Raw genomic sequence first — 26,760 nt, 5'->3', positions numbered from 1 at the left:
CTGAGCCAGGCTGGGGTCAGTGGAGCAGCACTGGGGTTCAACCAGCCCAAACATGCTGGCAGGGATGGGGTTAATGCCCACTGGTCCCAGTAGCCCATCAGTTCTGGCTAGGATTGTGCTTTCCCAGCAGCAATGTTCAGTCCTGCTGCAGCTCAGGACCCAGGAATGCTCCCTCCCAGCAAGGCTGACCCACCAGGGCTGCAGGCTCCCCTGGAATAAAGCTCCTGAGCTCCTGGTGTCTGCATTTGGGAAGGGAATTGGCCCCAGAGGGGATGCAGCCATGGGGAACTGGGGTGGGAAGCACAGGGAAGGGAAAAGGGACAAGGGAGAAGCTGCACCAGCAATCCCAACTCCTCCTCCTGCCAACCCCACTGGCAGCTCCCTGCAGAGCCAGAGGCCACAGCAGTGACTCTTCCCCTCATTCCCTCAGCACATCTGTCCTGGCAGGGCTCAGCTGCTCTGCTCCTGGCACACTCTCCCTGCCATCCCTTCCCCTGACCTTCAGCTCCAGTTACAAGATTTATGTCCTGTCCAGAAGGCTTCTCCTATGGGTTACCTCAGCACACACCCCCTTCCCACCCCTGGGAACCTCAGGAAGCAGCCAGAATGTCCCAAAAAACCCTTCCTGCCTCCTCCACACAGCCAGCCCTGTTCTTCCCCTGCCCAAGATGAAGTGTGGAGAGTACAGGACAAAGGAGCTGGTGCAAAGTACAGCTGGAGAGGGCAGAGATTTATTTTCCATCCCTTTCCAAGGCAGCAAACACTCCACAGTTCATGTTTACTCCCAGTATCTGCACTCCCCCATTTGCTCCTTGCTCCTCCACTGCCAATGTTTGCAGAGACCGAGGGAGCTGGGGCAGCTTTGCAGCCCAGAGCTCTGTGCCAGGGGCTGTGGTCCCAGCAACACCAAACCCTGTCCCCAGCATGGTTGGGCCTGGCTGTGCCACCTGGCTGTGCCACCTGGCTGTGCCACCCCGACCTCTGCAGGTGACTGGGCAGGGCTGATGTCACCCAGGCTCCTGCTGGCACAGGGAGCAGCAGGAGCTGGCAGCAGATCCAGCCAAACACGAGGCTGTGGGACAGCAGAGGTGCCCTGGAAGGTGTCATGAGCTGTGCTGGCAGCAGCTGGGGCACAAAGGGGCAGCCTGTGCCCAAGGGAACAGAGGACAACTTGCAGCAAGGTCAACACCTGGAACGGCACACACCCGCGGTGCTTTTCAAAGAAACCTCTTTATCCCTGGGGCAGAAGTGCTGCTCCCTGCTGGTTCCTCTGCTGTGCACCAGGGAATGGCCATGGCAGCACCCCAGCCTGCCCTGCTCACCCCAGAGCTACTTCTTGTGCTTCTTGTGCTTCTTCTTCTTCTTGGAGTGCTTGGGCCTCTTGCTGGAGGGCTGAGCTCCATCGCTGTCCAAGGCTGAGCTGTCTGAGTCTGACTCTGAGGACTGCTTGGCCCTGTGCTTCTTCTTCTTCTTCTTCTCCTAGGAAAACAAAGGAAAAGCTTGGCAATGTGGGAAGGCTGTCCTTGGTGCTCACCAGGGCAGCAAGGGCCTTTCTGGGTCTGTTCCTGCATGGAAAGGGCTCTGTGCCCCTGGAGCCAGGGATTGATCACCAGTGCCAGCCCTCAGCTGCAGGGACAGGCACAGGGCAGGGCAGAAATCGGAGCAGAGGGGCAGCAACATGGAAATCCAAGCCTGGAAAACATTGGGTAATTCAGGAAGGAGAGTCCTTGCCCTCACTCCATTCTTTCTTTGCTCTTTATTAACGCAAGTTGGAAGGATTAAGCTTTTTTGCCCCAAAAATGGGTTCCCAAAATGACCATGAGCGCCACCAGCAGCCCCCAGCCCGCCAGGATGAGAGCACTGGAGCATCCAAACACCCCTTGCTCCTGGCAGGAGAGCCCACAGCTCTCCTCATCTTGCATGTGGGATGAGGTCAGTTCCCTTCTGCAAGATGTGCATCTTTGCACAATCCCCCTGCAGATTTCACCACCCCCTCCTGTTTCCCAACTTCCTCTGCACTCCCCCCTGCTCCCCAATTTCCTCTGCACCCCTCCTGCTCTCCAGTTCCCCTCACACCTCTCCCTGCCCTCCTGGATTCTCTTGCACACCCTTCTGCTCCCAAACTTCCCTTGCAGACCCTTCCCAATTTCTCCTGTATCCCCTCCTGCTCTCCCTCTCCCCACACACCTTTGGGGGGAATTTCTCTGTTTCTGCAAAGCCCAGAAACAAAAGCTGCAGCCCTGAGCTCCAGATGCAGCACGAGAACAGCTGGTGCTGCAATAAAGCTTGTAAGGGACTCTGAAATGGATCTAAACCCTCAAATTTGAGGCATGTGATGAAGCAGCAGGCAGAGATTAGCCTGAGATCAGGCCAGGGGGGCACTGGGATCACCCCAAGGCAGATGAGCACTATTTAATGATGCAGGAGGGCAATTTGGGGATGTTTAATCAGGATGTGATCCTGTGCTGCTGCATCCCCTTCCAGCAGGGAGCAGGAATGCTGCCAGCAGCTCCCCAGGGCCTGGCAAACTCCATCCTGCAAAAACTCAGCTGTTCCCTCTAACCTTCTTCCCTCGGTTCTGGGAAGTGAAGGGAGCAGGGGAATGGGGATCTAAAATAACTGTGGGATTTTGCATGTGGTTAATGTAAAGCTGCAGCTTTCTGTCCCAGCACAGCACACCAGGCTCCAGTGAGGATCCACAATTTCACCTCATGGTCTGAGTGAGACTTGCCTGGCAAAAGGTTCTCAGAGGATCAGGGAATGGTTTAGGATGGAAAATCCCACCCAGTGCCACCCCTGCCATGGCAGGGACACCTCCCACTGTCCCAGGCTGCTCCAGCCTGGCCTTGGACACTGCCAGGGATCCAGGGGCAGCCACAGCTTCTCTGGGAATTCCATCCCAGCCCCTCCCCACCCTCCCAGGGAACAATTCCTTCCCAAAATCCCATCTAAATCTATTCTCCATCATCTTAAAGACCATTTCCCCTTGTTCTGTCCCTCCAGCCCTTGTCCCCAGTCCCTCTGCAGCTTTACTGGAGCCCCTTTAGGCACTCTGAGGTCTCTCTGGATCTTCTCTCCAGCTGAGCACTCCCAGCTCTCCCAGCCTGGCTCCAGAGCAGAGAGGCTGATCAGTTTTTTGCTCTGTTCAAGGACACAATGCAAGAAGCCAAGGAGGCTTTCAGGGAGCAGAGATGGCCAGGGAGGTGACCAAAGCCCTGGGACAGACTTGGACAGCTCCAGAGGAGGAATGTGGCCCAGCAGGCTCAGCTCAGGGCTCTGCCTGACCCAGCTTTGAAGCATTTGTGCCCAAAATGTGTCCAAGCACCAGGCCTGGGCTGGCAGCTTATTAATGTACAGCAGAACAACTTTTTTAGGAGCTGGAAGAGCAAGGACAGCTCTTGAGCATCAATCAGAGTCCTCTGGGATTGCAGGAAGGGAGCAGAGGATGGAGCCACTCCACATTCTTGGCACTTTTAAGCTCCACAACAGCACCACAAATAATGTCACCCCAAGGTGAGTCTGTTTTCCTGTGGGATAACAGACTCACCCCAAAGACCCTGACCCACAGATGAGAGACAAAGCAAATCCTCCCAGCCTTGAGGAGAGGATGGGAAGGAGTTAAATCTTCCAGAGAAGGGGATGCAGCAAGGAGAATTTTCTCAAGCTTTCCCAGCTCGTGCACATGGTGAGAAAGTTTGACAAGACCTTCACACCCAACAGAGCTTCATTCCAGAGCTTGGGAAACTTTCTCAGGATGTGAGGGCTGAAGGCAGGACAGGATGTCAAACACATTCCTGGGGATGGGACAGGGGACATAAAAGCACATGTGGGCATTGTGCTGGCTGGAAAAAATCAACAAACCCTCAGTCTCCCCTTTTTTGGGGGCTTTGAACAGCCAAGGTCACTCCAAGATAGACAAAGCCCTTTTCTGGCACACAGTGAGGTTCTTGGGGTGTCCTGTGGAGTTGGACTCAGTGATCCTTGTGTGTGTCTTTTCCAAGCCTGGATATTCCATGATTGTGTGATTCTTTCAGTGCAGTAGTGCAGGCAGCACAGCAAAGCAGCACAGCCTGGGCTGGGAATGCAGCAGGAAGCAAGGTGAGCTGAGAATTCCCAGAGAAGCTGTGGCTGCCCCTGGATCCCTGGCAGTGTCCAAGGCCAGGCTGGAGCAGCCTGGGACAGTGGGAGGTGTCCCTGCCATGGCACTGGATGAGCTTTAAGGTCCTTCCAACCCAACCTATCCCGTAGTTTTATGATTTTCTGTAGCAGGAGGCAGAGCTGTGCAAAATCCTTCTGCACAAGCAGCATCCTGCTGCTGCCAGACCACAGCCTTCCTTCAATCCAGCACTCTGATGGTCACCAGTGAGCTCAGCATGAAGGGAGAGCGTTTCCAGCCCAGGAATTGCCCAGGTTGGTTCCTGCAGGGACACAGGACAGCCCTGAGTTGCCCAGGCTGGTGCCTGCAGGGACACAGGACAGCCCTCAGCTCAGCTCTGGGCACAGCCAGCACTCCAAACACTGCATTTTGGGGGAATATCTGGAGAGGATTTGGCCCAAGGAGCTCTCACTGCAGAGTGCTCACAACACACAGAGCTGCACTTTGTGGTTTCTTGCACATCCTGTTCCACCTACGCAACAATCCCACCAGAACAGGACAAAAGTGCCCCAAAACCTCTCTCCAGAGCCCCTGCTGGGAGCTGCCAGCACGACAGCAGCAGCCTGAGTGCTGATTTTCATGGAATTCCTTCCCTACTGCTCTAAAAACTGCTCCAAGAAGGGCCCCAGCAGCACTCCAGGCTCCCTCCTGCCCTTTGTGAGGAGCACTGCTCCAGGCTGTGCCTCAAGAATGTTACAACAGCTCATTCATTCCTCCTAAAGGTATTTGGGGTTGAGATAAGAGGGGAGTGCCCAGGACTTTCCAAGAAGTTGAAATATTTTTCACCAGGGCCTTTTGTGGAGTTAAGATTCCATACCAAGATTTTGTGTCTGTCCTTGTGCAAAATTGGAATGGATTTCCAATGTCTGTCTGCACCTCCAGGGATGTGCCAGGAATCCCTCCAGGCTCCTTAATTTTATTCTTTGTTCTTATTTCACCACCCAATTTCACTCCAAACGAGATTGATTACATAAATCTAAAGGTATTTTTGCATCCCTTGTTTGAGGAGAATCAGAATGAACCCGAGGAGAAGAATCCAGTTTACAGCCAGGAAATAAAGACAGCCAAATTGAGGAAAGCAGGGATTAAGCACAAGGGCTGTGCCCTCTTAATGCCATGGACAAACCAGTAAAACCAGTACAACTGAGGATGGACCAAGGCTGGATGAGCCACAGAACAAACACCCCTCAGGTGTGGTTTTCACATGCAAATCTGCAGGGAGATGTCCAGGAAATCTTCCACAAGGTGGGGAAAAGAGCAGCAAAGCCTCCCAAAATCCCCAACCCCAACGGGCATACAAAACCACCTCAGGGATGAGCTGTTCCATGTGTCTGAGCAGAAGATGGGATAAATTTGGAGGATTTCAATCCAAGGGGTTATCCCTCGGTCAACACTGCAGGTTTTTTCTTGGAAGCCAAAGCCAGCAGGATCAGAAGGTTCAGCCATTCCCAGCCTCCTGCCTCCCACACAATCCCAGCAGGGACACTGCTGTTCCCAAGGAGCTGCCTCACCCCTGACCCCAGGAGGAAAAGGGACACAGAGCTGGGCCTGCCCAGCTGGCCCCAATGAGCTCTGGGGCTTTGCACATCCCTGCCACAGCACCACGGAATTGTGGAATTGTTTAGGTCGGAAAAATCCTCCAAGATCATCCAGCCATCACCCCAGCACCACCAGCATGTCCCCAAGTGCTACATCCACGTGGTTTATGAGCACTTCCAGGGATGGGGACTCCACCACTGCCCTGGGCAGTTTTATCAACTCTTTCTGTGAAGGATTTTTCCAATATTCAATCTAAACCTCCCCCAGCACAGCTAAAGCTCCCTCTCATTGTCCCCAGGGAGCACAGCCTGACCCCCCGGCTGTCCCCTCCTGGCAGCAGCTGTGCAGAGCCACAAGGTCCCCCTGAGCCTCCTTTGCTCTCTTTTCTCTCCTTTCCCAGCTCCCTCAGCCTCTCCTGGTGCTCCAGACCCTTCCCAGCTCTGTTCCCTGCCCTGGACACTCTGCAGCATCTCCCCTTCTCCCTCAAGTCACTTATTTTCTCAGGGATTACAGGAGACAGGACAGAGCTCACACACCCAGTGCCATCAGGGACATCTGCCACTGCAAAGATGTCACTGTCACTGTCCCAGTGCAGAGACCTGAAGTGTCTCCATCCTGGAAATGCTGTGGGGCTCAGGCAGGAGGAAAAAGAGCTGAGGAACCACTGAGAAGGCAAGGTGAGGAAAAAGGGGGTGAAGATCCTGAAGTATCTCAGGAGAGGAATCTCTGGGAAGAGGAAAAAGCACCCAGAAACTGCGAGGAAACACAAAATGCTTATCAGGAACAAGCAAAAATGTCAATTTTATTGCTCTGACACTCAGTGGAAATGGGATCACTTGGGAGCTGGCAGGTCCCTCCTACTCATGTAAGAATCACAGCCTCACACTGGTGTCACACACATGGGGTGGGACAGGTCAGCAAGGACACTGTCACTGAGCCCATGGAACCATTTCCACGGGCTGTAACCCCCCAGAGCTGCAGGCAAGCAGGGAAGCACATGGTGGCTCCCAGACAAGATCACAGCAGGCACTCGAGACAACAAGGGAACTATTCATCTCCAGGATCCCACATCCTGCTGCCAAAAAAGCTCAAAGTTTTATTATCCCAGCTCTGGAAAACATCTGAAAACTTTTGATGTCATCCTTGAGAAGGAAGGGAGATCAAAGGAACAAGGGAGATTTAAAGGAAAGTTGTGAATCCACCAATCCCCCAAGAAATCAGGAACAAATTCAGGACAGTGACCCAAATATCCTGTGGTGTCAGCAGGGCAAGGCTCCACTGGGAATCCCTGTCCTGGTGGATGGGCAAGGATAGGATAATGAGCTTTTTGTGCACCTCTAAGTGTAATTTTTCCCCACAACATTTAAATAACTTGAGCCTTTACCACCTTTTCTGCCCGTTGCCACTCTCCAGGGATACAGAGAGGCCACAGAGTGGGGAAAAAGAGAAAAAAAACAAAGAGAAAGGGCTTTGGATGAATAATTAAAAGTGGGAATGTGAAGGGGCTGATGGAAAAGTTTATTTACTGAAGTCTAGAAGTGGATTGTGGCTGTCCCTGGATCTCTGGAAGTGTCCAGGGCCAGGCAGGATGGGGATTGGAGCAACTTGGGATAGGGAAAAGTTGATGGGGTGGGATGGGATGGGATGGGATGGGATGGGATGGGATGGGATTTAAGGTCCCTTCCAACCCAAGCCACTCTGGGATTCTGGGAATACTCATCACTGAATAAACCTGAGCACCAAAAACTCTTGGTTTGGGTTCAAGCCTCACCTATGTTCTATTTTCTCCCATCCTGCTCCAAGCCAGAGGTCAAACACTGCCTGGAAAAGGTGTTTATCTCATGCCTTTTTCTCAGGGACAGAAATTCCCTGGCAGCCTGGCAATGGGATCTGCTCCCTGTGCAAACACAGCCAGGGATTTTCCCCCAGAGTGTGCAGATCAATCCAGTTCCCATGGCTCTGGGTCAGGATACCCTCTGGAGCCAGCAGGGCACTGAGGGCAGATCAAAGAAAGGTGTGAGGGCAGGGAAAGGAGGAAAACAGGCCATTGGCAGGAATCACAGAAATCCAGGGCACTGAAGCAATTCCTGCAAAGCCTCACAAATACCAGGGGAAAAAAAAAACATTTTCTCACTCTAAGAAATATCTTTTGAGGGCTGTGTGTTGTAGCACAAAATTATCTTCAAGACAGTTTGACAAGAATAAATGAGAAAGCCTAAGGATCACTAAAAAACCTGCAGAAATTCCTGTTTTCCTGCAAAATCTGTGCAAAACTGAACCAACCTCTCAGCCCAAAAGCAGCCACTGATCCCCACGTTGCTGTAGTAACTCAGTTGTAACCACAGAGTAAATCCTCCATCCCCCTCTCCCTTCTCCAGGCCAGCCAGAGGTCACCTCATACCTTTTTCCTTTTCTTTGAAGACTCCTCAGCCTGGCTGCTCCTTTGATCTCCCTCACGTCCTGCTGCTGCCACCTCCTCCTCCTCCTCTTCAGGAATGAGGCTGTATTTGGTACCTCCAGGCTGCATGAAACACTCCTTGGCAAAGTGACCTGGAAAAAGGTGTTTGAAGGTACAATCCATCCCCTTTTCCTCTTTTTTTTCTTCATTAACAAATGCATTTTACACACCTGAAGTGCTGCCAAGGCTCTTTTTATTATTAGTCACGAGGAGACAATCGACACTGGAGGTTTTTTATCCTAGAATTTCAGCTAGTTTGACATGCCCTGATTAAACAGGACAGGGAATAAACACAGGCCAGGTCATTCTGGAGGGATTAGACAGGCAAAAACTAAAATATTCTTGTCTCAACAAGTGAAAATCTGTCTGTGCAGGGGTTTAATCAGCACAGGAAAGAGTGTGGGAAAGGGAAATTGGTGTGATTGGCACCTGGAAAATGAGCTAAAGCCACAAAGAGAGAAATTCAGCTCATCTGGTTCTACCCTTTCTACTCTGGAGACATCAAAGTTGACCTACTAAGAGCTGCAGTGGAAATTCAGCACCTGCTGTTAGGAGGAGACACCATTATTAAAGATCAGATTGGAAATAGGTATAATCCTGGGTTTTGGGACTCTTTAAAATAGTATTTTATATATAATAGTTCTTTAAATAGTATTAATCCCTTAAAATAGTATTTTAAAGATACTTATCTACCTTTACAGAGCCCATCCTCACCATCAACCTCCTCCAGAATAGCATGAACCCCATTGACCATTCACTGTAAATAACATAAGTGGGGCACAGCAAAAACTCCTGCACAAAAAACTAATTTATGCCTCAGCAACTCGAAGAAAGCTATGAAAAGACACCACAAAAGTCACCTTGACAGTGCTGGAGCAGGGAGGACATCATTCAAACCCCCACACTTGGCTTTAGCTCTAATACACAGTTCCTGAGCTAACAGTGTGTCCCACCAACTGAGCTGGAGCTTAGGGGTGTTTGTATGGATTGATGGGATATTTGTGTGGGTTGGTGAGATATTTGTGTGAATTGGTGGGATATTTGTATGGATTGATGGGATATTTATTTGTATGGCCTGGTGGGATATTTATTTGTATGGATTGATGGGATATTTGTATGGGATGGTGAGATATTTGTATGGATTGGTGGGATATTTATTTGTATGGATTGATGGGATATTTGTGTGAATTGATGGGATATTTATCTGTATGGATTGATGAGATATTTGTATGGATTGATGGGATATTTATTTGTATGGACTGGTGGGATATTTGAGTGAATTGATGGGATATTTATCTGTATGGATTGGTGGGATATTTGTATGGGTTGGTGAGATATTTGTGTGGATTGACAGGATATTTATTTGTATGGATTGATGGGATATTTATCTGTATGGCCTGGTGGAATATTTGTGTGGATTGATGGGATATTTATTTGTATGGATTGATGGGATATTTATTTGTATGGACTGATGGGCTATTTATCTGTATGGACTGATGGGATATTTATCTGTATGGCCTGGTGGGTTATTTATTTGTATGGGTTGATGGGATATTTATTTGTATGGACTGGTGGGATATTTATCTGTATGGGTTGGTGGGATATTTATCTGTATGGGTTGGTGGGATATTTATCTGTATGGACTGGTGGGATATTTGTATGGCTTGATGGGATATTTATTTGTATGGATTGATGGAATATTTATTTGTATGGGTTGGTGGGATATTTGTATGGATTGGTGGGATATTTGTATGGGTTGGTGGGATTCCCCCTCAGTCTTTTCTCCTCCACATAACCAGGCTCAGCTCCCTCAGTCTCTCCTCATCCCTCCAGTCCTTAATCATCTTTGTGGCCTCCACTGGCCCCTCACCAGTAGCCCAAAGGGATGTGATTGTAAGGAACAAACTTCTATAAAAGCAAGTGAGCTACTCCTTAAAAAATCCTTTAAAAAAATCCATTAAGAAAAAATGTAAAAAGAAAAAATAAAAATGTAGGAGAAACATGGAACCAAAACTCAGTTCTACCACAGAGCCATGTGTAACCATGTCAGCAGGGTGCCCAGAGCAGCTCTGGCTGCCCCTGGATCCCTGGCAGTGCCCAAGGCCAGCCTGGAAAGGGCTTGGAGCAGCCTGGGACAGTGGGAGGTGTCCCATGGGTCACTACAAAAAATAAAGCAGCAGAATCCTGCCCAAACCCACCTTTGCAGCCACATTTCTTGCACACAGTGTTCAGGACAGCCTCAAGGGTGATCTTCTGGCTCGTGAAGTCCCTGAAGGTGCGTTTCTTCCTCTCATCCTGACTGGGAGAGAAGTTCAGCTCCATTTTCAATCTCATCTTTAATCATGCAGTCTCTCATCTTTAATCCTGCATTTTTGTATCAACACAGCCTAACAAGGATTACAGAGGCTGATCTCAAAGTAAAACTTCCTAAAAGCAAAAAGTTGACCTAGACTTGGACACTCCAGGGATCCAGGGGCAGCCACAGCTTCCCTGGGAATTCCTTCCCAGCCCCTCCCCACAATTCCTCCCCAATTTCCCATCTCTCCCTGCTCTCTGGCAGTTCAAGCCACTCCCTGTGTCCTGCTGAAAGCCATTCCCACCTGAGCTGCTCTGCTCTGCTCTGCTCAGCAGAATTACCTACTCAAGGGAAACATTGTTGGGATCCAGGTCTTTCCCCGTGCCTTGATGAACAACCTTCATGGAGAGGGAAAGCTTCAGTTTGTCATCTTTCAGCTGCAAGGGAAACATGGAATGAGCAGAATAAATGGCAACAGTGTTAATTATCACACAGAGGATTTTACTGTAATTAGGGTTACCTCTTTCCCAATGAGCTTCACCCAGACTTTGTCCCCAACATCCACCATCTCTGAGGGTTTATCCACCCGGCAGGAGGACATGTGAGTCCTGTGGACAAGGCCTGGAAGAGAGTTTGGAAAGGAAGAGAGAGAAAAAATAATAATGAGCCTCAGATTTGCCCTCCAGAGCAGCAGTTTCCAAAATGGCTTGAAGCAGATAACCCTTTGGGATGTGGAAAGAATTTATTTTTATGCCATTAATAAACAGAGTAAAAAAATTAATACTGTTAATATTACATCTTTAGCTCATTCTTTTTTAATTTCTATTTTTGAGTGTGGTTTACAATGTACATACCCCTAGTAGAGTTGAACAGTTATAAATAATAAATATGTTTGTAAATAAATATATATGTAGTTTGGAAAGTGCTCATTTTTTATTTTACCTTCACTCCAGTTTGGGTGGTTTTTTAGCTAATTTACATTGGCCATGAAAAGAAGTAAATTGGGAAATCTACCTGATCACAGAGTTCCTACAGTTTGTTCATTATCTTCAAGTGATTCTCTTAAATATGCTAAAGTTATCAAAATTTCCACCAAAATATTCTGAAGTTACCAAAAAGCTCCACAGAAATATTCTGAATTTACTAAACACCCACCCCAAGATACCCTGCAGTAACCAAAAATCTGAGGGTTTTTGGTATTCATGCAAAAATCCATCATCTTCTAATCACTTTCCAAGAACCCAAATTTCTTCCTGATTTTGGAAAAACTCCTTTTCTGAGCTTTTTCTAAAAGCCTTTAATTCTGAGGTTGCTGCTTGGCTTAGACACATAAACATGAAACTACATCAGAGACACCAACCTTGTTTCCTGCAGCCTGGGATTCTGATAAATGCTCCATAATCTGTCACTGCAGCAACCTGGGCAGAAAATCAACACCAGAGCTGAAGGAAAGTCATTCACATGAATGAGGGAGAATATGCACAACAAACCTACAGAGGTTATCTCATATGGGGATAGATCAGAGAATCAGGGAGTGGTTTGGGGTGAAAGGACCCCAAATGCCACCCAGTGCCACCCCTGCCATGGCAGGGACACCTCCCACTGTCCCAGGCTGCTCCAGCCTGGCCTTGGACACTGCCAGGGATCCAGGGGCAGCCACAGCTTCTCTGGCAATTCCATCCCAGCCCCTCCCCACCCTCCCAGGGAACAATTCCTAATTCCCAAGATCCCATCTCTCCCTGCCCTCTGGCACTGGGAAGCCATTCCCTGTGTCCTGTCCCTCCAGCCCTTGTCCCCAGTCCCTCTGCAGCTCTCCTGGAGCCACTTTAGGCCCTGGCAGGAGCTCTGGGCTCTCCCTGGAGCTTCTCCTCTCCAGGGGAACATTCCCAGCTCTCCCAGCCTGGCTCCAGCCCTGCAGCAGCTCCATGGATTCCTCTAGACTCTTTCCAGCAACTCCACATCCTCCTGCTGTTGCACGCAGGGCTGGAGGCAGCTCTGAAGGTGGGAATCACCTGAGAGGAGCAGAAGGACAGAATCTCCCATCCCCTGCCGCCAGCCCTCTATCGTTACCCACACACTGCACATCAACACAGATCCATAGACACAGCTGTGTGTAGCTGCACAGAGCTGTCAGCCACCCAAACCTCCCCCGCGCTGAGCAGTGCCGAACCCACAGAACAAATTCCCAGAGAGCACAGCCGGGCCGTGCCGCCCGCCGCTGCCGCACCTCGCCCTGGAAGATCGAGTAGAGCTCCGGCAGCGCCTCCATCGCCTGCAAAGGTCCCGCGACAGCCAGCTGGGTTCACCCCACGCTACCGCATTGCCCCTCCGGGGTGCTGAGAAAAGAGACATTTCATTAAGGCCTGGAACACTCAGAGCCCTCAGGGTTCAGCGGTTTGGGAGGCGCGGGGATGGATCCGAGCGGAACCCGCAGTGCCCCGGTGCAGGACTGACCTGGATCGGCGCGGTGCGACAAGACGGAGCTCTTCGCGGGGCCCTGGGGGCGGTGGGACTCCTCAGCGCTGGCGACAACAACACCAGCCCGCAGCCACCGCCTCAAGCATCATCATCGACCGCCGCCATTGCCCCCTCACACCCACAGGCTGCTCTCCCCGCCAATCACAGCGCGCAATGCTAGTCAGAGCCCGCCCTCCACCAATCAGCGCGGGGCGCACCAGAAGGCGCCGCTCTCCCCGCTCCATGCCCGGCGCGCCGGTAGCGGGTCAGAGGGGCGGGACATCCCGGGCGCTCGGCCAATCAGCGCGGAGGGCGCGCCGGCGGCAGCCAATGGGGCGCGGGGGGCGTGGCGCGGCGGCCCGCCATGATCGAGCAGCAGAAGCGCAAGGCGGCTGGCCCCGGGCCTGCTCCCGGCCCCGCGCCCGGGCCGCCCCCAGCCCCTGCCGCCCCCGGAGCCGCGCCCGCGCCCGGCCCCGACCTCCCGCTCGTCCCCGTGCCCGCCAAGCGGCCCCGCCATGACGTGCCGGGAGCGCCGGGCACGGGCGGCGCAGCGGGGCAGCCTCCGGCCGGGGCGCTGCTGCAGTCGGTAACTGTGGGGAACGGGAGGGGAGAGGAGGGTGCGGTGGGGAGAGATCCGGGATGGGGTGGGAAGGTGAAGGAAGAAGGCCGAGGGTGATTGCAGTGGGAGGGAAGAGCCGCGAGGGGTTGGGGTTTGGCGCTGCCGAGGTACCTGCGGTGCTGCGGGCGGTGCTGGAGCTCAGAGAGGACAGGGAGGGGCTGGAGAGTGTCCGGAGATGGGAATGGAGAATCCCTGAGGGAGCTGGAAAGGAGCTCAGCCTGGAGCAAAGGAGGCTCAGGGGGACCTTGTGGCTCTGCACAGCTGCTGACAGGAGGGGACAGCCGGGGGGTCAGGCTGTGCTCCAGGAAACAGGGACAGGAGGAGAGGGAACAGCCTCAGGCTGGGCAGGGGAGGCTCAGGCTGGACATCAGCAGGAATTTCTCCATGGGAAGGATGGTCAGGGGTTGGAACTGCCCAGGGAGGTTTGCAGTCCCCATCCTGGAGGTGTCCAAGGAATTCCTGGCTGTGACACTCAGTGCTCTGGGCTGGGGACAAGGTGGGCATTGGGCACAGCTTGGACTCAATGCTCTTGGAGCTCTTTTCCAACCTCAACAATCCTGTGATTCTGTAATTCTCCTGAGATGGTGGTGGGATGTGGTGTGGGCAGGAGTGGCAGGCTGGCTATACATACCCTGGCCATGTCCCTTGTCCCCTAACCGTGTCCCCTGTGTCCCTCAGGGCCCCCCCCGCTGCTCCTCGCTGCAGGCCCCCATCATGCTGCTGTCAGGACACGAAGGGGAGGTTTATTGCTGCAAGTTCCACCCCAATGGCAACACCCTGGCCTCGGCTGGCTTCGACAGGCTCATCCGTGAGTGTCACTGCTGTCCCCTGCTGTCCCCCAGGCTGGGCTCACACCAGCTCAGGCCCTGCTGCTGAGGGGTTTTAGCTCAGCCTGCTGGGTGCTGAGTGGGAAGGGCTTCCCCAGGAAGCTTTTCCCAGCTCCTCTCCAGCTCCCATCCTGATGGCACTGGAAGTGTCTTGCAGGGCACAGGTTCTGGAAGTCTGCAGAAATGCAGCTCTTAATGCTTAGGAATTAGAAACAGAGAATATTTTATTATTCTTATTTACAAATCCACCTTAATCAAGCCCCCTGAACCATCTCTGTCCTGGGGCTCACACAGTGCTTTGTTGTTGCTGTTATTTATCCCTCACCCCACTCAGCAGTGGGGATGAAACATCCTTCATTTCTCTGAATTCCCAAAGATCAGCTCCAGCCACAGCAGGGGGATGTTCCCATGTTTTTCCTGGGCTAACCTGTCCCTTGCTGTCCCCCAGTGCTGTGGAATGTCTACGGGGACTGTGACAACTTTGCCACGCTCAAGGGACACAGCGGGGCTGTCATGGAGCTGCACTACAACACGGATGGCAGGTGAGGGCAGAGGCTTTGCTGAAGGAAGGGGATTTCTGCTCCTCAGGGACTCACTGAGCCTCAGGGAGTGGGGCTGGGAAGGGGCTGGAGCAGCAGGAGAGGCTGAGGGAGGTGGGAAAGGAGCTCAGCCTGGAGAAAAGGACGCTCAGAGGGACCTTGTGGCTCTGCACAACTCCCTGATAGGAGGGAGTACAAGGGACAGGACAAGAGGAAATGGCCTCAAGCTGTGCCAGGGCTGGTGTAGGATGGACATCAGCAGGAATTTCCTCCTGAAAGTGGTGGTCAGGCATTGGCAGAGACTTCCCAGGGAGGTTTGGAGTCCCCATCCCTGGAGGTGTCCAAGGAACACCTGGATGTGACCCTCAGTGCTCTGGGCTGGGGACAAGACACAGGCTGGATTTGATAATCCTGGAGCTCTTCCCCAACCTCAGTGATGCTGGGATTGTTTCCTTGCTCAGTGCATGGGCAGCAAATCCTGGTAGTGTGGCTTTGCCAGACAAGGAATGGTGCCTTAGCATGGCACAGGCTCTGGAGGCAGCTGTGCCCCACCAGTGCCATTGCTGCAGTTTTGGGGAACACAGGAAGGTTTGTGTTGGGTGGCTGGGAGTGGCTGGGGAGGGAGAGAGAGCAAGGGAGAGATTTAGAAGGCTGTCCCACCATTACTGCTGAGCTTTTCTGCCTGTTTTCATCCCAGATGCTGCTTGAGGAGGCAGAAAAGCAATTTATAATGGGGATTAAAGGGAGTTTATCCAGTGTCAGTCCTGGTCCTCTGAAACACCAAACGGGGAGATTCTTCTCCCACTGGTTATTCCCACAGCAAGAAGGGTGGGAAGGGAGCTGAGCCCTCACAGTGGTTGTTCCCTGCAGCATGCTCTTCTCAGCATCCACCGACAAAACCGTGGCTGTGTGGGACAGTGAGACAGGGGAGAGAGTGAAGAGGCTCAAGGGCCACACGTCCTTTGTCAACTCCTGCTACCCAGCCAGGAGGGGACCTCAGCTCGTCTGCACCGGCAGCGATGATGGCACTGTCAAGGTCAGTGTGACCCTGGGGAGAAACCCTAAAAAAATGGGAACAGTTTCTGAAATCTTCCATTTTAACTGGGCTGAATTCAGCATTTCATTACTCATTTTGTTACCTTGTAACTCTTGAGTTCAAAATTAAACCAGTGAAATTTGACATCACATTTTTTGTTTGGGTTTTTTGGGGTTTTTTTTTGGTGTGTTATTCTCAGGGGGTTTTGAAGGTTGAGCTGCTCAGCTGGACTTTTTCTGCTGCTCTGGATTAACAAAGCATGAGAAAACTATTCCTGAAATCAATTCTGGCCCCTTTTTCCCCTCTCCTGAAATCTCCTGTGCTGGGCCCTTCTTCCCTCCCCTCATTCCTGTGCTCCAAACACACCAGATTTAATGTTTTTTATAAAGATCTCCAGACTGAGTGTTTTTTACAGTGATTTCCTGACATCTAAAAAGGTATTTTATTAGAGCAGTGTGAGTCTCTGCCAATATCTGTGCAGCTCCCTGTGATTTTGTTGTTAAACATGTGTGCACCTCTTACAAGTGCCATGTTTCTTTCCAGCTGTGGGACATCAGGAAAAAAGCTGCTGTGCAGACATTCCAGAACACCTACCAGGTGCTGGCTGTCACCTTCAATGACACCAGTGACCAGATCATCTCTGGAGGCATCGACAATGACATCAAGGTAGGACACTGCATGTCCCTGTGTCCCTTTCCTATCCTGTCACACCTCGGTCAAGGACAGCCATGGGAGTCACCTGCTTCATTTTCCATCCCAAAAGCCCCCTGGCCCCATTGTGTCCAACCCTAGTGTTGATATAGGGCCAGCAAAGCAGGAGGGAGCTGCTCCAGGCTGGCATGTGACAGCCTGGCATTCCTGGTGTCCCAGCACTGCTGTCACCTGCCAGAGCCACTGTGGAATGCTGGCTGTCCTGGCAGGCTGTGACAGAGCCTTATATGAGGTAAACCAAAGAAAACATGGTGACGTGTCCCCTGTCTGCCCTTTGCCCCAGTTTGCAGCTCTCTGGCACCTGCTGGTGTGGAAAGTTCTTATTTAGGAGTGAGCTCAGCCTTTCATTCAGCTGATTGGCCTGGTGCCTGCAGGGCTCAGGCTGGGTCATTGTGCCCTCAGTCCTGCTCCAGCCTTCCCTCAGGTGTCACAGCCACTGCTCAGTGTGGCACTGCCACCAGAGCTGTCCCCACCCTATCAGTGCCACCAGAGCTGTTCCCAGCCTGCCAGAGCCAGTGCTCAGTGTGGCACTGCCACCAGAGCTGTCCCCTCCTTGTCACAGCCAGTGCTCAGTGTGGCACTGCCACCAGACCTGTTCTCGGCCTGTCACTGCCACCAGAGCCACTGCTTGGTGTGGCACTGCCACCAGGGCTGTCCCCTCCCTGTCACAGCCAGTGCTCAGTGTGGCACTGCCACCAGAGCTGTCCCCTCCCTGTCACAGCCAGTGCTCAGTGTGGCACTGCCACCAGACCTGTTCTCAGCCTGTCACTGCCACCAGAGCCACTGCTTGGTGTGGCATTGCCACCAGAGCTGTCCCCACCCTGTCACTGCCACCAGAGCTGTCCCCACTGCCCATCTTTGGGAAGAACAGCCTGAAACTCTGGGAATTGGGAGCTGCTGCTCTGTGCCATCAGGCAGTGGGATTTGGGAGATTTTTATGGCCAGTTAAAGAGGAATTCTGCTGGCATGGAACTGCTAATGTTTAACTCCTTGGAGGTTGAGTATATTCACATAGAAGTCTTCTGAAAGGCAATTTCTGTTTTCCTCCAACACACGTAAAATTCCAGCCTCATATTTTCATAGAATCAGTGAAGGTTTTGGATAGGAAGAGACCTTAAATCCCATCCCGTTCCACCCCTGCCATGGCAGGGACACCTCCCACTGTCCCAGGCTGCTCCAGCCTGGCCTTGGACACTGCCAGGGATCCAGGGGCAGCCACAGCTTCTCTGGCAATTCCATCCCAGCCCCTCCCCACCCTCCCAGGGAACAATTCCTTCCCCATATCCCATCTCTCCCTGCCCTCTGGCACTGGGAAGCCATTCCCTGTGCCCTGCACATGTGGCAGCAGCTTCACATAACTCCTCGGTGGCTGAACACATTCAGTTACAAACCTAAAGCACAAATCCCATTTTCCTCCAACACCCATCACGTTCCAACCCCACCAGCTGGAGCCCATAGCAGCTGCCAGCAGCTGATTTATCAGTCCCTGTGTGGGATGCCCTGGCAGCAGCAGCAATGCTGGCTGTGTGCTGTTGCAGGTGTGGGACCTGCGGCAGAACAAGCTCACCTACACCATGCGAGGTCACGCCGACTCGGTGACAGGCCTGAGCCTCAGCTCTGAGGGCTCCTACCTGCTCTCCAATGCCATGGACAACACAGGTACACCTGCTGGGCCTCCAGGGACAGGTCAGGCTGTTCATCCCAAAAAAACAAGAGCCAGAGCTGGGCTGGGCTGCAAGGAGGAGATAGACTGAGTTTTTGTTCTACTGGTGACAGTTGCGTCCTGGGCAGGGGGGAGCAGCTGCCTCAGGAGGGTTTGTCCCAGCTCCTGAAGGGACTTGGGGACAAGAGCCATGCACAGGTTATCCATGCACTGTGGGCTGGTTTGGCTGTGTCCCCTCAGCAGGAATCCGGGGACAAGAACCATGGCACAGGTTATCCATGCACTGTGGGCTGGTTTGGCTGTGTCCCCTCAGCAGGAATCCGGGGACAAGAGCCATGCACAGGTTATCCAGGCACTCTGGGCCTGTTTGACTGTGTGCCCTCAGCAGTAGTGACAGCAGGGCATTGGAGACAAGAGCCATGGCACAGGTTATCCATGCACTGTGGACTGGTTTGGCTATGTCCCCTCAGCAGAAGTGACAGCAGAGCACTGGGGACAAGAGTCATGCACAGGTTGTTTGTGCACTCTGGGCCTGTTTGGCTGTGTCCTCTCAGTAGGAGTGACAGCAGGGCATGGGGGACAAGAGTCATGCACTCTGGGCCTGTTTGGCTGTGTCCCCTCAGCAGGAATGAGAGCAGGGATTTGGGGACAAGAGCCATGCACAGGTTATCCATGCACTCTTGGCCTGTTTGGCTGTGTCCCCTCAGCAGGGATTTGGGGACAAGAGCCATGCACAGGTTATCCAGGCACTCTTGGCCTGGCTCATGTCAGGGGGTTTGGCTGTGTCCCCTCAGCAGGAGTGACAGCCCAGCTCCCACCCTGCCTGTGACACTGGGGCTGCTCAGTGAGGCTGAGCCCATCAGGGTCACCACTATGGAATGTCAGGACAAAGCAAATCCTCCTCTGAGGAGGTGGTGCTCATTTCTGAGCTAACTGCTTTGGATTTTCCCCTTCTCTGCCACCCATTGCTGCATTTAGCCTGTCAGAGCAAAGCTTCCTGCAGGGCAAGCTGCTGTTTTCCTGTGGTTTTTGGGGAAATGAGGGAGCAGGGGGGGTGTCCCTGGGCTCGGGGGGGTGTCCCTGGGCTCGGGGGGGTGTCCCTGGGCTCGGGGGGGTGTCCCTGGGCTCGGGGGGGTGTCCCTGGGCTCGGGGGGGTGTCCCTGGGCTCGGGGGGTGTCCCTGGGCTCGGGGGGTGTCCCTGGGCTCGGGGGGTGTCCCTGGGCTCAGGGGGTGTCCCTGGCACCCTCAGCTGAAGGCTCTGCTCTGTGCTGCAGTGCGGATCTGGGACGTGAGGCCCTTTGCCCCCAAGGAGAGGTGTGTGAAGATTTTCCAGGGGAATGTCCATAATTTCGAAAAGGTGAGTGTGCTCCACTCCTTGTTCAATTCCCCCTGCTGTTAACTTTGCTCTGAATTGGGGTTTTTTTTTTTATATTTAAGTTTAGGCCAGAAAGGCTTTAATAAGAACTCAAAGAAAGATGAATACACAAAGTGGGATTCCAATTAAAGCCTCAGTAACAAGAGCTCTTTGCTCAGTTCAGCTGTAATTAGCTGTAAATTAAGTATTTTCTACACTTACCATCTACTTTGTGTAAAATAACAAGGCACTGGCTGTTTCCAGCAATAAAATAAAATCTGTAATTACCATCTCATCTTCCAAAGGGAGATCATTAAAGTGGTGCTGGTGCTGGTTAAAGCCTCGTGGTGATTTTAATTCAAGAAGAAGGGGAAAACTGAATAGATCTGTGCATGTTCTTTTATTTCAGAACCTTCTGAGGTGCTCCTGGTCCCCAGATGGCAGTAAAATTGCAGGGGGGTCAGCTGACAGGTGAGTTACCACTGCATTCCTCTGTCCCCATCCATCCCCAATGGATTTGCAGCATTCTTGGATCAGAATCTGAAGGCTCAGAGTTGTTTGGGATTTCACAGTTTTACACACAGCCCTCAGGGAGTTTTCCTGATTTCCACAGGGATGTGTTTCTATTGCTTTGGTGTCCGTGGAGGAGCATCTGATAGTTATAAAATCTGATTATTATTGTCCAGAGCTGCCTGAGGATGTGCCTTGTCCCACCACAGGATCCCACAGCAGGGCCAGCAGGTGACAGGGACATTTTGGCACTGGATTGGCCCCCTGGGTGTGCTGGCAGAACCTTGTGAGGATATTTGAGGGCATGGTCTGTGTGGGGTTAGGGGATGAGGAGCACAAATCCCAATTAAATCCCTGCATGGTGCAATTCCAGAGATGATTCTTCATCCCTCCTTTGATCAAGGAGAACTAGAGATCAATTAGCACATATCAGACTTGTAAATGAGAGGTCCTATAAAGACAGTTGAGGAGGGGAAGGGGCAGAGGGAGGGCAGCCCAGGGTCTGAAGGTCCCTGTGAAGGACACCAACCTCCCCTGGAGCAAATCCAGAGCCCCTGCCAGTGCCAGGGAGACAGCAATTCCTGCAGGCTGGAGGCCAAGCCTTGGAGCAGCAGTAATCACCAGATTAATGAGTTTCTGATAGCACAGAGGCAGAACTTGAGCTCTCCCAGTCCAGATTTAGTGGGGCAGCTGTCCCTGCAGGAGCCTGAGGTGTGACTGATTCCCAGCCCTGCTGGGCAGAGAGGAGAATTCTCTCCGTGGGGAGAATTCCTGCTTGGAGAGGAATTCCTGCTTGGATCCCTGTGGGTCAGGCTGAGCCTGCTCAGGGCAGGTGTGTCTGGAGTTTGGGGCAGTTGGGGTTCATTCTGCAGGTGCTGATGGAGCTCAGGGCTCTGACAGCTCCTGGGGCAGGTCAGACAGGGCCACTCAAATCCTTCTGCTATCACAGAGAAAAAAAAAAACCACCATCTTATTATTATTATTATTTTTATTATTTGGAGGACTATCTTCAGTGAAAGCAAAGCAAAATTAAAGATTTTGTTTGAGTACAAAACCATCCCCCACTGATTCCTCTCTCCTGCACTGTCTGTGTTGGAAGGACAATTGACCTGAATATTTCTTTTTGCTGTTGAGTCCTTCAGAAGGACTGTAGTAAAATCAGCCACTTTGCCTGCCTTGCAACACCAAATGGAAACCACAACAGCAGAATGCTTGGAGAAAGCAGCAGATGCAATTCCTGCCTGCTGGATAAGAGTTGGGCTTGAAATAATCCTGGTTCAAATAACAGTCAAGATTTGCATTGCAGCCCTGAATGTTTCCCTCGAGCAAATAAATCACAGAATGACACCAGCCTGAGAAGCTCCTAAGGAGGAGGAGTGCCTGATGTTGATACTCAGCATCCTCTCTGGGCAGCCAGCAGGGGTTAGAAACCATTCAGGGCTCTTTTTGGGGTGAAAAGCAGCATTTCAGTTAAAAGCCAGGCTGGTTGTACAAGCAGATCTTGGCTTTTGTCTGGTTTGCAAAGCCCTGATGTGGAAGGGAAGGGGGAAACTGAGGAACCCAACCAGCCTTGGTGTTGAGGGCTGAGCGAAGAGCTGCCCATCCCCAGCAGGTTTGAATCCATGCAGGAGAGCCACGGGCTGCACAGTGACCTTCCCTTGGAGCAGTGGATTGATTTTCCATGTGCTCATGGCTGTCCCTGTGCCCTCAGCCCCTGTCAGCCCAGTGACACCCTGGGGTGTGTGACAGCAGAGCTGCCCTTCTCACCCAACCCCATTCCCGACCTTTCCTGCCCTGGGAATTCCATCTGAGCTGCCTAAAAGAGCAGGATGGGAGGGCAGGGTGAGTCTCCCCCAGCAGCAGCTCTCCCCAGCAGCCACTGATTTTTATTTTGTTGTTGCAGAGCTCTGAGACTTTACTAAATGCCTTTACTAAAAGCCATTCCCTTGTGCTGGGAAGGGAGGGATGTGGGGTACCTGTGCAGGTGAGGGGCAGCACCACCTCCCCTGGGCTGCAGGATGTTGATTTGATTCTGATTTATCAAAATCTCCATGCCCAGGCTCAGGGCATTGCTCTGCTTCCCTGACACGGTGATTTTGGGCAGTTTCTCTACTCTGAGACCATTTCTAGGAGTAATCTGAAAGCTGAGCTGTGCCCAGTGCCAGCCTGAGCTCTCAGGAAGGATCCTGGGGGGTTCATCAGCCCAGGTGGGGCTCAGGCAGGACCCAGCAGTGGGGTGAGGCCTGACAGAGGGTGATCAAAGGGCTCAGCAGGATCCCAGCAGCCCCTAATAACTGCTGGGAGGGAATCATGTGGCACAGCAGGAAGAAATCCATCTCTGGAGCTGTTGCCTGTGAGGGATTACACTGCAGCAGGGCTGGGGGGCTCTGTGTCTCTCCTCCCTGCTCCCAGTGCTGATTTCTTCCCTCTCCCTGCACTAGCAAGGATTTCTTTGGCCTCACAGCTTCCCAGTCTGTGCCCTGAGGGGTGACACAGGGCTGCTGTGTCAAGTAACATTCAATATTTACATTGCAGCCCTGAATGTTTCCCTCGAGAAGATGAATCACAGAATGGCAGCAAACTGACCTTTCCATTCCTAGCTGCTCCCACCTCTGCTCCTCTGGCTCAGGCAGGGCAGCATTTTCCTCCTGAGAAATTCCTGTTTCTCCACACAAAGAGCTGGAGAACCTCTTGGGGGGTTTTCCTTCCCCAGCTCCTGCCCTCAGCAGGGTTCTCTTGCAGGTTTGTCTACGTGTGGGACACCACCTCCAGGAGGATCCTCTACAAGCTGCCAGGCCATGCTGGCTCTGTGAACGAACTGGCTTTCCATCCCGAGGAACCCATCAGTGAGTCCTCCCCACCTCCCCAGGGAGGCAATTCCTGAGCTGCTGATCCCCTGGGAAACAACCCCCAGATTGCCAGAGTGGCTCAGGGTGCAGTTGTCAGACAGATTTAGGGTGGCAGAGTTTGATCATCTGCAGTTGGGTGGAGCACCCTGGGCTGGGGACACCCAGGGAGCAGCAGGGTGGCTCTTGGTGTGGCCTGGGGGTGTGCAGGGTGACAGACAGCAGGCTGGGAGTTCGAGTAGAAACCCTCAGAGCTCTCCTGGGCAGGGATTAAACCACTGTTGGGGTCAAATCCAGCTCTTCTGGGTCATTCCTGTGGTTCTTGTGCCTTGAATTGCCTGAAGAGGGGAAAGGGCTGGAGAACTCCTGAGGGAGCTGGGAAAGGGGAGCAAAGGGGATCAGGGGGACCTTGTGGCTCTGCACAACTGCTGACAGGAGGGGACAGCCAGGGAACAGGGGCAGGAGGAGAGGGAACAGCCTCAAGGTGGATTTTGGGAACATTTCTCCATGGAAAGGCTTGTCCAGCCCTGCTGGTGGAGTCCCCATTCCTGGAGGTGTTCAGAAAAGCTGCAAATGTGGCACCTGGGGACAGTGGCAGTGGTGACCCTGGGCTGGCAGTTGGGTTTGATGATGCCAGAGGTCTTTCCCAACTTTAGGGATTCCATGACTGTGGGACAGGGTGGCTCAGGGTGTGTGCAGTGGGGTTTTCCCTGTTCCCATGGAATGACGTGCCCTGGGGACACTTCCCTGGCCAGATGTGCCCTCTAGTGGCACTCGGCGCTGGCAGAGCCTCGACTGGAGCCTCAGCACTGCCCCTGCTGAAAATCCCTCCCGGGAGCTTTCCCTGGTGTTTACCCACCTCTCCTTCCACTTCCCTGCTCTGCCATCCCCGCAGCACGCTGGGACACCTCGGGACAGGGAGTGACAGCCACCAGCACAGCCTGGGAGAGGTGTCAGGGCAGTCATTCCGTGGTTTTTGGGAAGCAACTGAAATTTGGCTTCCAGCAAAATGAGGAGTTCAGCACTGTGTCCTTAGTGGAGATGTCCAACCACTGGGATAATTTTTATATTGCATTCTAATTTTTATATCCCATTTTAATTTTTTCTTTCCTTCTCTTTTCTTTCCTTCCTTCCTTCTCTTTTCTTTCCTTCCTTCCTTCTCTTTTCTTTCCTTCCTTCCTTCTCTTTTCTTTCCTTCCTTCCTTCTCTTTTCTTTCCTTCCTTCCTTCTCTTTTCTTTCCTTCTCCCCCCTCAGTTCTTTCTGCATCCAGTGACAAAAGACTCTACATGGGGGAGATCCAGTGAGGCCCAGGAGGAGCTGGTGGCATCTGTGCCCTCAGGATCCTGGATTTGCAGGAGCTGGATGGATTCACTCCCAGTGGAGAAGGCCACAGCAGCTTGGTGTGACAGCCCAGCTGTCCCCTCTCCACATCTCACTGTGCAGCTTTTTCCACCTCCCCTTTCTTCGGGGAGGCAGGAGAATTTGGAAGTGATAGGAATCTCGTTTTGGCTGTGCCACTGACAATGAAACCCTTCTCTGGATCCCTTGAAATTGAGAACTTTTGTTTCAGTTCCACACGTGGCCTGTACATTCCCTGTCCTGTTTCTCTTGGTTTTTTTTGATACAGTTAGAACTGCAATAAATGGCTTTTTACACAGCTCAGTGCCTGGGGTTGATTGCTCTGGTTGCTTTTCTGTTCTCAAATATTGAATCCAAGTCCTGAACTGTACATAACTAGCGAAATCATGGAGGTTAAATTCATGGACTGGTTTGTTGGAAGAGACCTGAAAGCTCATCCAGTGCCACCCCTGCCATGGCAGGGACACCTCCCACTGTCCCAGGCTGCTCCAGCCTGGCCTTGGACACTGCCAGGGATCCAGGGGCAGCCACAGCTTCTCTGGCAAGTCCATCCCAGCCCCTCCCCACCCTCCCAGGGAACAATTCCTTCCCAAGATCCCATCTCTCCCTGCCCTCTGGCACTGGGAAGCCATTCCCTGTGTCCTGTCCCTCCAGCCCTTGTCCCCAGTCCCTCTGCAGCTCTCCCAAACCCAGGGAGGTTCAGCTTCATCAGGGCTCTGTCAGCTGCCCACATCCACCTCCTCTCATTGCCCTGGCTCCAGGGGGAACAGCAGCCAGGAGCCCACGGGAATTGCTGCTGCAGCCCTGGGCCCTTGGCTTGTCCCTGGAGCTGTCCCTGGTCCCTGGGGTGTCCCATTGTCCCTGTCCTTGGAAGGTGCTGGTCAGGCCTGGGCAGATCCATCAGCAGATCCTGATGGATGAACAGCTCTGAGCAGACAAAGCCCTCCCTGGGGAGGAGCAGGCAGAGCTGGAGGCACAGGGAGATTTATTTTTAATTAAATAACGAGCCCTGAAATGCACAGCAAGAGGGGCTGGGGGCAGGAGGGACATGGGACACACCTCCCTGGATCCACCAGAGCAGGAGCCCAGGGATGGAGCACTTCCTCTGGCCCTATGGATTTAGGGCTTAATTAGAGCCTGTCCTAATCCCAGGGGTTTATGGGTTTATTTAGATCTATACCTGAGTGTCAGAGGGGAGAGAGACCCTTGGGGCTGAGCTGGGACAACAATCCTGAGCTTTACCGAGTCCTGCTTGTTTAAAAAAACAAAACAAGGGTTTCTTTTCCTCATTCCCACCCCAGAAACCTGCAGGGAAGTGAGGAGGAGCACCATTCTGCCCCTGCCCTGAGCCCTGGGGCTCCTGAAGCCTGGGGGTGCCATGCAGGGGCAGCTCCAGGATGGGGCAGGAGGAGCTGGATGGATCCACACCCACCTTAGGGCAGGTGGGGATCAGCCCTGTGCCCCTGGACTGCACTCTGTGGTTTGGGCACGATGGCCATGGAGCCATGACCCAGACTGGGGACATGATCCGGATTAAGGGAAAATCCCTGTGCTGGGGGAGCAGCTGGATGGACAGAGCTGGGCCCTGGATGGATGGATGGATGGACAGAGCCATGGACAGAGCCAAGCCCTGGTCAGGTGTCCAGGCTGCTCTGAGGACACTCCCTGCCTGTGCCCTGCTGTCCCCAAGCACTAGCAAACTCCTCCCAGCAGTGAGCACCCAACCCAGTGTCCCTGTGCTGATCCCAGTGCTGTGACAGAAACCTCCATTCCCCAGCGCCAAGGAATTTTGGGATCAAATATACCTTTGATCCTGATGAGGAGACACTGCTAATTGCAATTGGGTCTGGAGCAACACCCACCCCTTGGACCATGTGTTGATATCCCAGCCTCTGGGAGAGAGGGAAGTTGGTCTGGGACAATCTGGAACACACCTTGAGGGGCTGGAAGTCACCCATGGTGGGCTGGCAGCAGCCACATGTGCCCCCAGGGGTGCCAGGGCCAGTGCTGCCATCACCTCTTGGGGACAGGGCAATGCCCCGTGCTGGGCAGCAGAGAGTCCAGGGGGATTTGGGGCCAATTCCCCTCTGTTCCCACTGGTTCCCAGCAGCACCCAGAGGGATTTGGGGTCAGTGCTGCTCTGCTCCCACTCCCAGCAGCACTCAGAGGGATTTGGGGTCAATCCCCCCTGTTCCTGCTGGCTCCCAGCTGCCCCCAGGCCTCTCCTGGCTCCCATCCCACGCCAGAACCGTGCCAGCCCAGCAGCAAAGCGTTCAAGGCTTCATCTGAGCGCAGAGAAAATTGTTTCCTTAACCAGGTTTATTCCTCCAAGGGAGGTATTTGCTTGAGAGATTTCCACTGGAAATTAAATCTTTCCTGGGATCCGGAT

At 52.8% G+C, this 26,760-nt stretch overlaps 2 protein-coding genes across 4 annotated transcripts; one reads left to right on the top strand and one right to left on the bottom strand.

Moving 5' to 3' along the window:
• Positions 1-709: 709 nt before the first annotated feature.
• On the bottom strand, positions 710-13,039 carry ZCCHC17 (zinc finger CCHC-type containing 17). 3 transcript variants are annotated; one of them, XM_085081486.1, is made up of 8 exons: positions 12,904-13,039; positions 12,677-12,785; positions 11,810-11,867; positions 10,970-11,070; positions 10,795-10,886; positions 10,352-10,452; positions 8,097-8,245; positions 710-1,479 (listed from the first exon to the last, which is right to left on the bottom strand). In XM_085081486.1, exons 2-8 carry the CDS (start codon positions 12,716-12,718, stop codon positions 1,330-1,332), a joined length of 693 nt encoding a protein of 230 aa, XP_084937612.1. In that variant the 5' UTR covers positions 12,719-12,785; positions 12,904-13,039; the 3' UTR covers positions 710-1,329. The 3 variants fall into 3 exon arrangements, with proteins under 3 accessions (XP_084937612.1, XP_084937613.1, XP_084937614.1); XM_085081487.1 differs by lacking the exon at positions 710-1,479 and adding an exon at positions 6,470-6,770; XM_085081488.1 differs by lacking the exon at positions 710-1,479 and adding an exon at positions 6,470-6,767.
• Positions 13,040-13,250: 211 nt separating this feature from the next.
• Positions 13,251-24,669, top strand: SNRNP40 (small nuclear ribonucleoprotein U5 subunit 40). Its single transcript, XM_085081088.1, has 10 exons — positions 13,251-13,492; positions 14,204-14,333; positions 14,801-14,894; positions 15,762-15,927; positions 16,471-16,593; positions 18,177-18,297; positions 19,576-19,658; positions 20,065-20,126; positions 22,908-23,011; positions 24,267-24,669. The coding sequence occupies exons 1-10, from the start codon at positions 13,271-13,273 to the stop codon at positions 24,314-24,316; spliced, it is 1,155 nt and encodes a 384-aa protein (XP_084937214.1). The 5' UTR covers positions 13,251-13,270; the 3' UTR covers positions 24,317-24,669.
• Positions 24,670-26,760: the final 2,091 nt, after the last annotated feature.

Source organism: Lichenostomus cassidix, chromosome 23 (genome assembly GCF_008360975.1).
Source record: "Lichenostomus cassidix isolate B80296 chromosome 23, HeHo_3.0, whole genome shotgun sequence".
Taxonomy (NCBI): Eukaryota; Metazoa; Chordata; class Aves; order Passeriformes; family Meliphagidae; genus Lichenostomus; species Lichenostomus cassidix.
Note: the sequence above shows the minus strand (reverse complement) of the source record. Positions and strands in the feature narration are given on the sequence as shown.

Bases quoted from the DNA above. Each gene is read 5' to 3' on its own strand.
- SNRNP40 (XM_085081088.1), top strand. From the start codon at position 13,271: ATGATCGAGCAGCAGAAGCGCAAGGCGGCTGGCCCCGGGCCTGCTCCC. The intron at 15,928-16,470 runs GTCAGTGTGACC...GTTTCTTTCCAG, and splicing joins GCGATGATGGCACTGTCAAG to CTGTGGGACATCAGGAAAAA. The intron at 20,127-22,907 runs GTGAGTTACCAC...GTTCTCTTGCAG, and splicing joins GCAGGGGGGTCAGCTGACAG to GTTTGTCTACGTGTGGGACA.
- ZCCHC17 (XM_085081486.1), bottom strand. From the start codon at position 12,718: ATGGAGGCGCTGCCGGAGCTCTACTCGATCTTCCAGGGCGAG. The intron at 11,071-11,809 runs GTTGGTGTCTCT...ACTCTCTTCCAG, and splicing joins CCCAGGCTGCAGGAAACAAG to GCCTTGTCCACAGGACTCAC. The intron at 1,480-8,096 runs GTATGAGGTGAC...TTGTTTTCCTAG, and splicing joins CTTCAAAGAAAAGGAAAAAG to GAGAAGAAGAAGAAGAAGAA.